At 41.1% G+C, this 10,000-nt stretch overlaps 1 protein-coding gene across 1 annotated transcript in view; it reads left to right on the top strand.

Moving 5' to 3' along the window:
• GNB5 (G protein subunit beta 5) overlaps positions 1-10,000 on the top strand; it is a 128,966-nt gene that overhangs the window by 44,080 nt on the left and 74,886 nt on the right. The window contains exons 2-3 of the mRNA XM_085897901.1: positions 2,739-2,923; positions 4,933-5,065. Of these exons, the coding sequence (XP_085754027.1) occupies positions 4,940-5,065 (126 nt within the window). The 5' untranslated portion in view covers positions 2,739-2,923; positions 4,933-4,939. The remainder of the gene's footprint in view (positions 1-2,738; positions 2,924-4,932; positions 5,066-10,000) is intronic.

The raw sequence follows: 10,000 nt of genomic DNA, 5'->3' as shown, positions 1-10,000 counted from the left end.
AGCTAACCTCCAAATCCAGCGATCGACTGCAAATCCTCCATCATACAAAGTCCTTCCTTGGCACACCTGAACTCCTATCCACCAAAAAACGCTTTCATCCGCAGCTTGAAGGAGTACTGCTCTACCCTTTGAGCTGCTTCTCCTGCCTGACATCTTGCTCAGCTTGATGCTATAGAAACCAAGGTCTGCAAGATTATTGGAATCTCCCACGATGAATATGAGTCTATGGACCGATCACTTTCTCATAGTATAGTTGGGGGGGGGGGGAGTGGTCCTAGACAATGGGCCCGTAGGACTTTCATGATGAGAAGTTGCCACCTATTTAGATATGTTCTACATATGTCTAGGAACAGGAAAATTGATGTTGCCAATTTTGGAGCTGTGTCAAATGGCGGCCATTTTGAATCCCAAAATGGCTGCCATGATCAGCTTTTTTTCTTCAATGAATACAATTATTGCTCATACTTTAAAAATAATATCAAAATTTTATCCCACAATATGAGTGAACATGAATAGGAGAGACATGATCATTTATTGTATGCATATTTAAAATAATTATAAGGTCATTTTGAATTTCAAAATGGCCACCATTTTAAATGAGCTGTTTATTTATTTAAATATTCTTCTAAATCCATTGAAATAGAGTATTTTTTTCTTATTTCTAAGAAACTTTGGGATGCTGCTTCCAACAGACAATAATCTATTAAATAAATTGGCCCATTTGAGTATCCGTAACAAATAATTAGCTATAGAGGGCAGCATCTGGGTTACCTGCTGCCTCTACTACATCCATAAGCACATGGCATTGGACAGAAAGAAGTTTCTGCTGTATTGTCATGCAAAGTGATCAAAGCATATATTGTTACTTCGGTAAGTTTAAGTTAGAGTACTTGTTTTTAATTATGCTTACATGTCCAGAAAGCTTTGAAAATATATCAGCAAAACGTTTAAAGAAAGGCTTTTATAAGAAGCTAATTAATTAATGTGGAAAGCTTATCACCCATAAGCCTATATAATCCATTATAACCATTGGCAAAGTTGTCACACTAGACTGAAATATATAAACATAAAATGTCTGTACATATTATATATGTATTCATAGTATTCTAAACAAATTGTATTTTTTATAAAACACGGCAACAACGCCAACAAGGTGTCAACAATGCTAACAAGTTGGTAATTACGGAAATCCGTATGGGATACTCTGGATAACTTTTAAATTAAAATACATCTCTATTAAAACACAGTATGCTAACATGTAGAAATACTTCCAATCACTGACCCACATAACCACACATGGACACACACAAACACTACCCCAGTACACATATTATGGATTTATGTTATTTTTTTTCTTGTGAACTGACCCACCTTGGAACAAACCTTTACATTACTGTGTGGATGCTTTGAACCACCCGGTGCGAAGTGGAAGAACTATGCGACAATGCTCCTTATAACCCCGAGGTTGACTCTGACAATGAAGAGAACAGTGATGATGATGATGATGATGATGATGATGATGATGTTTAATACGGCTATGAAAGTAGCAAACTTGCAACAAGTTCATGTAGTTCCATTCTACATGGTTAAGACTGCATTTGTTGGGCATGCAGTTGCAAGGTGTGCATAGTAGATGCGGGTGTGGCTATTGTGTCTGGGGTATGTGGGGTGTGTGCTGGTACTGCGAGCGCATGATACTGCACCTCATAAATTTGTTATCCTCTGAGATGGATATTTAAATATTGTAGCTTGTAGAGTTAAAGTCGACAAATTAAGTCCATAGAAGTGACTGTGTTTATCATTTTATAGACAGTACGAGCTACGGTGTGTATCTGAGTACCAGTTGCTTAGGTGAGTGTCTAACTGTGCAAAAAAAGTTTGAGAAAAATACCGTTAGGTATTGTTTTGAGATAACACTTGTTACCACAATATTTAAAGGGGGATGGTCCGATTTCATCACATGCAGTTTTCACATTGATTGAATGGCTTTGACTCTCCACCCCACCTGTGAAGTTTCATGCTTGTATTTCAATCGTTTTGACAAGAGAGCTAAAAATGTGCATTTGCAAGCCCCATAGAATACTGTGGTTCAACTAATTGGTTGACCAATAGTAAGCAAGTTTTGGCGTACAAAATCCAAACTAAACATCTTGCAGCCCTACAATTTCACAGGGTCAATGAGAAGAATAGCAGCTTTCTTCTCATATCAAAATTTATACCACGTCCGGTTAAATCTGGGGGTCATTGCTAGGATGAAGCTGTTGATCGGACCATGGCCCTTAAATTTTAATGCAATTTGTAACTTTTTGGTGGCCATTTTGAATTTCAGGATGGGTGGTATCGTAAGTAATTTCAACAAAATATTACTTACATTGATTTTGAAGTGTTAACAACAATAAAAACCTATCATTTTGCTTTCCAAATTGAGGTAAAATACTTTTAATGAAACTAACCAAGCGAAAAATAGTGGAAAAACATCAGCCAATTTGAAATCCAAGATGGCTGCCATCTGCCACACTTCCAAAAATGGCAACATGCATTTTCATGTACTTTGGTACCTAGATAATGAATTAAAATGGGTGGCACCTTCTCATCATGAAAATCCTACAGGTGTCCACTTGCCCCCCCCCACTAGGAGATACGTTGGTGGTTTCTCTGTCTTCTACCGCATCTTTTCTGGTCTTGCACTCTTCACTTTCTGTAGTTTTGTCCCCCCCCACCCCCCTCGACCTCCCCAGGTTTCTACTGGGTGCACACGGTCCACCATCAACCCCCTTCTGGTGAAGCTACCTTAATCCAGAATCATTGCTTACCTCCAATCATTTGTTCCTCTTTTTTGCTGCCTGTGGAACCAACTTCCAGATTCTCTTCAATCTCATTCTTCCTTCCAGATCTTCAAGACAGCTGTTCACCATCATCTCAGGTCATCCCCAATCCAAAACCATGATCTTTTCCACCCTCATTATCCCACTCCACCTCATTCCTCCTCCTCCCAAATTTCCAGTTTTCTCTCCTGAGAGTTTCCTTTTGTATCCATATTATCCACCCATGCATCCTCTCCTGCCCCTCATTGCTCCTCACAACCATTTTAAGGTGAATTATTTGTCATGGATCAAACTAATTGCAGAGATGTATTTATATTCTCCATGCAGAATAGAGATTAAGATACAAAGGGGCACCACAGTCGCCACTACGCTGCGTGCAAATTGTCACCGCACGATCCTGTACAACCTCAACCAAGGAAATGAGGCCATTTAGCCAATCATTGCCGTGGTGCACTCCTGGGTTAATATTTTCCGCAGTTTTAAATCAATCTCAATCTTCTTGATGGTTTACTCAAGTCTAAATAACCGATATTGATTGGGCGACCCAACTTATTATATATCTAGATGACATTTGTAGCTCCTTGGCAGAGCAATTAAGATAACAAATAAATATTTTTAGTCATATAACATGTTGGTTGCCCTTCATATCCGAAGAAGGATGGTCACATAAAACATGCAAACTCTCCAGTGAACTTGATTATAGTGCAGAATTTGCTGCCGAGACAGCAATCACATTCTGAGGTAGCCAGCGGTACAACATGGTGCCAAGGACCTTCCAAAAGAGCAGATCACTTGCTCCCCACAGTTTTTACAGCTGGGCAAAGATTTCAACCCAGACTAGACATCTTAGATGCAGGTTTGCATACCTCTTAGCTGTCCTGCTAGACCTTTAATCATATTACTCCTATCCAAAAGCATGATAAACATTTATCTTGATTTTTACATTTTCTCCAAGTATGGTATCGAGGCTCATGGAAGAACAGAATGACAAGTGGCAATGGATGAATAAGCAAAATGGGGCAAAGAAAAACACAGTGGGACAACAAGAAGCAGATGAACCACAGCACAGCAATAGGATATAGCAAAAGATGGGTGGGAACAATAAAAAAAAATGTCGGCCATTTTGTTGCATTGTTGACTGCTTGAAATGGTGTAATTTTATTTCATTTTTTAATTTTATGAAATAAGATCAAATGAGATGTGAAAGTTCTCCGGGATGCTATTGTATGTAAAGCTCTCACATTATTGGCCAAAAGCACATGGTCTGTTGCTCTCATCTCAGACAGGTCGGTGGTCACTGTTTTCTACCATCTATTCTCTGGTCTAGCTCCCTCAACCCTCACACCCTCCCAGCAATTGCAGGATACACGTATTCTTTCAGTAACCCCCTTCTGAATAAACTCCAAAAATCCAGGTTTTCCACACATCTCCACTCTTTTGTTCATACTTTCTGTCATTTGTGTAATTGCCTTTCGGAAACAAGTTCAATCACAATATTTGCTGCAGGACTTCAATCAGGCGGTGCACCATCATGTCATGTCATGTCATCTTCCATCCTGACCCGTGATCTTTTCAACCCACATTAACCCGACCGAACCCAATCCTGTTACTTTTGCAAGTCATTGTGTTTCCTCTCTTCTCTCTCCTCCCCAGGCAAAAAGGCGACAGTTAGAAGTATAATACATGACACTTGTGCTCTGATGTACAGTACTAGAGTCAGTAACAGCTCTAACTACAATAGTCTGCAGAGAATTACTGGGTGCCTGGGTGATCTTTTTATATTTGGTTCATTCCCTTGCTTTGTTTTATCTAACTGTGGTCCCACTGCCCCACTGTCACTTTATTACTTTTCTACCCTTTGTCACTTTGCTCTTCCATGAGCCTTGATCTTGCATGAAAATGGAATGTGGATGTGAAGTTAGACTTGGGCAATGGTGAAAATACAATTTAAATCCTGTACATGGCAGACAAGTAAAACTGATGGAATAATTTAAGGGCTTGTGGGTTACCACCTCCTTTGTCCAATTTCTTTGCATCTCCCAGTCAGATCATATGGTACCATGAATATGGAAAGCAATAATGCTTATAATTGTGATATATTACACAGATGAATCATGTCAGACCAAACCTTCGCAGCAGTGAACTTCGGGCCTTGTGAGAGTTGTGAGTGTGCGCATGCGCTGCAGGAAGTGTGGTCTCGTGGAAAAGCTTACAGCCTTTGCACAGAATGCAAACAGTTGGTAAGATACCACACCCCCAGAACCTCGAGAAACATCAAGCACACGTGTACATGCATGTATATACATATACACAGCATAAACAAATATATGCGTGCGCACACACACACACACACACACACACACACACACACACACACACACACACACACACACACACACACACACACACACACACACACACACACGGCTATTCCTATGGTAGAATATAATTTCAAGGATTGCTGTAAATGATGTTAATGTCTCAGCATCCTATATTCAACTTTATTTAAATTTAAAACATGAAAACATAGTTTCGTCACCTAAAGTAAGAATTTTAACCTGTAAGCAGTTGAATGGTTTCCTGACCACACAGATCATCAGCTGGGCACCGTTCTTCCTCGAGGTTTTGATCCTTTCAGCCCAGAACCTCTCCAAATGGCGGATCCACAACCTCGACCATGGATCCATATCAGTAGATTACCTACATCAGAAGATCCACAACCTCAGTTGTGTCCAGGCAGTCAGTCAACCCATCAATGCAACATGACTAATTATCAGACTTCACTCACTGGAGGATTTAAGCCTGGTGTTGGCTTAGTGGTTAGGGTGGTGGCTTGGGATCCCAGTGTCCTGAGTTCAAGCCCCGTTGGCTGCTGAATTAACACCAGGGGGTTGACTCAGCCTGTCATCCTTCTGAGGTCGGTGAAATGAGTGCCAGTGTACTGGTCCCGGTGTATGCCGCGGTTAGAATAGGTGTACCATATCCCTGTGTGTCGTAAGAGGCGACCAGGGTTGGCGTCAGGAAGGGCATCCGGCCATAAAAAAAAAACATTGCCTCACAAAAAGCCAAACCCCTGCACAGCAGGGAAAAATGGCTGTAAAAACGGTCATATACTCACTGGAGGATTTAATGTATTATCACATAGTTACAACTCTCATCACACATTCTATGATATGATAAGACATGAAATTATGCACATCTTACCTTAAATATAACACATCCACCAACAAACATGACCATCCCACTCACCTCTGGATCAAACTGTTATACAAATATTCAAACGGTTATTTATAAATGGATTTTTTAAAACTGCTTTCTTGTCTCCGAGCAACCACTGAAATGGGTTTAAATAGTTTCCCTGTATATTGTTGAATCAAGTATTTATATAAACATCTCGTTAATAATATTTTTACTATTCGAATTGTATTTCACTAATTATATTTGGTGTCGTTTTATGATCTTAAAGAAAACTTGTTTTAATCTGCTAACTGCAGCTCCTCGTGTTAGTATACATCAAAATAGTTGTTTTAATCTATTGACAAGTTCAGTGCTGTGTATGGTTGCTCTCACGGTCCGAATTATTTCACCTGCAACTTTACCATCGAATATCTTCTTCGGAATGTTGCTCTCTAACAAAGGCATTCGTACAATGTGGAATGGAAAAGCATCTCGTTTATCATCTCCACCAATAAATGTCAGTGTGTGTGTGTGTGTGTGTGTGTGTGTGTGTGTGTGTGTGTGTGTGTGTGTGTGTGTGTGTGTGTGTGTGTGTGTGTGTGTGTGTGTGTGTGTGTGTGTGTGTGTGTGTGTGTGCGCGTCTGTCTGCAACGCGAGGCTCCACAGCACGAACCAGCGAACCGATGTCGATGAAAATTTGCCACCATGTTTTTTGGCCTGCTCAACCATGCCTTGACTTGGAACAGGCCGCAACGATTTCTTCACGATAAAGTTTTTTTTCTCACTTTCCTCATTCATTATTATCGAATGCCTGTTCATCATAGCTACAAATCGGTGTGTACATCATTTTTGTCAGTACTGTAGTTTTCAAGTTCAGAGTTTGGAGTGATTTAATGCATTATATGATGCGGTTTTTCCACGATCTACTCTCACGGACTAATTGAAGTATATCATCGAAATATTACTTCGGTTTTGAGGAGCGGATATCGTCCGGACGAAATAAGTGTTGAAATCTGTTGTGAAATCTGATAATTTAAAGAAATAATGAGTCTTATAACTCAGCCTATATACATATTTACTTCAAGCAAGCAAGGCGATTGTTGCGGTACTATGAACCATATGCATACAACATACAGGTGTCCCAAGTCAGTTATTCCATTAAGTATATGTGTAGACAGATCCCTTCCTTGTGTTTAGTGGGAAAATTAAAGGGGTGCATTGCGATGTTTTTTTTAAGTTAGATTAATAAATCTTTATATCCCCACCATTTCATTGCAAAGGCAAATCCACGACAATCGACAGTACCCTCTGCCTGCTTGCCCCTCCTCTCGCTTGCGACTCGCACATGGCTGAACAACTGCGTGTTCACCTACTCGCCGAACCGGCGACTCGCTGTCCGAGGCAAAATCCTCTTACAGTAGTTCCTTTTTGGCGAGTCCGCACGTGTGGAGGGGGCAGGCTTCCCGGTATGGCCAAAACCCTGCCCAGAAAGGGCGGACCCATGGAAGCCCCATCCAATCAAGGCGGACAGTGACGTCAGTTTCACAAAGGCGCCTCCTCGCTGAGGGGGATGGATAAATTATGACACCATCCTCAGTGCTTGGCGTTCGGAGAGTTCGTGAAGTGCTGAGACAGTTCGTTCTGTGCTGGAGTCTTGAGTTCTTTGGGGGTCTGGAAAAGAAACGAAACTGCAACAGACGCTTGGAAGCCCAAATCCTGTCCCAGACCAGGATCGTTTAAAGAAAGATCTGTGGAGGATCCAAGGAGTTCTTTGGGGGTTGTTCGTTGAGAGCGAGAGAGAGACCCAAAGACTCAGCCTCATCGCGAGAGATACTCAATGATCCTGGCTGCCTTGGATTCCACACACACACACACACACACACACACACACACACACACACACACACACACACACACACACACACACACACACACACACACACACACACACACACACTCCACACGTGTGGCTGTGGGCCGAGCTGTGCGACCATTGTCAAGTGCCGCACCATGGAGCATCCCTTTCCCTGAAACTCAGGTACCAAGAACTGCGACCTCAACTCCCTCCCTGGCTACAAAAGTCCTTTGCCTTCAACTGTGTTTATTTTGTCCGAGTGTGTGTCTGAGTGTGTGGCGCCGTCCATTAAGTCAAACTGTTTCAGTTATTCGAACCTTGTAAATCTTGCCTGTATTATTCTCATGACAAGTCTGCTCTGTGTCTGCTTTATAAGTTGCTGCAAAATTGTCACACGACATCTTTCTCTCATCTTCCCCTGTATAACATCCACAATACAGTAAACCTGTTACCTGTACCACATAACTTTCCTCACTTTATTGTAAACTAGTAAAGGTGCCCGTCTTCGACGGGCGTCACTGGCAACATATGGTAAAAGACAGATAACATGAATGTATTTTAAACAATATATTATATAATTTTTATCCATTGATTATCATTCAGGTTTTCCCCTTCGACTGTCCCACAGTGGCTCCACTTCGGTGACATTACCACGTAGTTTAGCGACTACACAACGTGTACCATTCGTGAGTTCCGGAGGATCCATAGAGCGCATTAAAATTACAGGGCACCCTACTTTAAAGTGATCCAAAAGGCCGGATCAGTTTCGTCTACATATTCATATCTTGTAGATTTTAGCTGGCCGGATCAGTTTCGTCTCCATATTCATATGTTGTAGAATTTAGCTGATTCTGAAACTGTTAACAGCATGTCGATCGGATGGTTCTGTGATTTTCTACGGTAGTAAACAGAAGTACAACTTAAGCCTGTACGCCACTATGCGGAGACCCGAGGACCTAATATTTCACAACAAACTAAAAACTCACAAAATTTGAAGATATTTTAAATAAAAAATTTATTATAATATCAATTAAATATCATTTTTATCCATCGATAACATGAATTGTTCTGTACAGCTATAGTTGTTCTCCTGGGATCTGCGCACCCATCCACAATCTATGTTCTAATGAAGTGCAGGAGGAATAATAAAAAGTCGGATGAACATGAACTGTTTAACTACCATAATCATCAAAACGAATTTTGAGGGGCCTCTTAAGGAAGACAATAATATCATTACTATATATGTCAAAGCTTGTTTAATTTTATGCAGTAACAAAAATCTGATGGTGGAACAAAAAAAGGGGCGTGCCGAAATATTAATATAGATAATAATCATCAAAACGAATTTTGAGGAGCCTCTTAAGGAAGACAATAATATCATTACTATATAATATGTCAAAGCTTGTTTCATTTCATGCAGTAACAAAAATCTGATGGTGGAACAAAAAAAGGGGCGTGCCGAAATATTAATATCGATAAATTATTATTAGAAATGTTCCCAGTTCGTTTTCGTCTTTTCCTTCATTGGTCCAGCATGGTTCGGATCTGAGTTTTAGCCGGGTCTTTATCCCCGATAATCTGTTCATCCTAGCCGGTACGTTCTTGGCGGGTCCGCTCAGCTGCATCCGAACTGGAAAGGTAGTTGGAAGTTGGTAGAGTGATCCGGTTCGGGCAAGACGTACCGAGGGCGTGGCTCCCCAGTAGACGACACCGTGTGGTTAATTATTAAATTGGTTCGAGACAAAAAGACCCTACGCTACGCGGTGGAGGTATTGGCATCCACGGTCGGTTAAGCGACCCGCCGCTTCACGGAATTATCTGTGAGCGACGGCCTACAATTCTGGGAGTCCGGTGGGAGACGATGTAACTTTCCCCACCTAGTGGTTGTTCTTGCCACCGGACCTCCGGCCCGCAACACTATGTTCCCTCCTTCTCCATAGATACACAAGAAAATTTGAAATTTCCAAAGCATTAAACTTACAGTATTTTTTCTACTGTTTGGAGAATTACAATGAGTGAACAAAAAATTTATGAATGTGCCAAAATTAACTTGCTTCATTGAGCTGTAGGATTTAATGGATTCACTGCTCGACTTCGCACCCTGTCCCCCAGAGGAACTGCCTATCCATAGCGTCTGCCAAAT

Source organism: Eptatretus burgeri, chromosome 10 (genome assembly GCF_056783735.1).
Source record: "Eptatretus burgeri isolate ZD-2024b chromosome 10, Ebu_testis_v1, whole genome shotgun sequence".
NCBI classification, from domain to species: Eukaryota; Metazoa; Chordata; class Myxini; order Myxiniformes; family Myxinidae; genus Eptatretus; species Eptatretus burgeri.
This window is presented reverse-complemented; position numbering and strand designations above follow the sequence as displayed.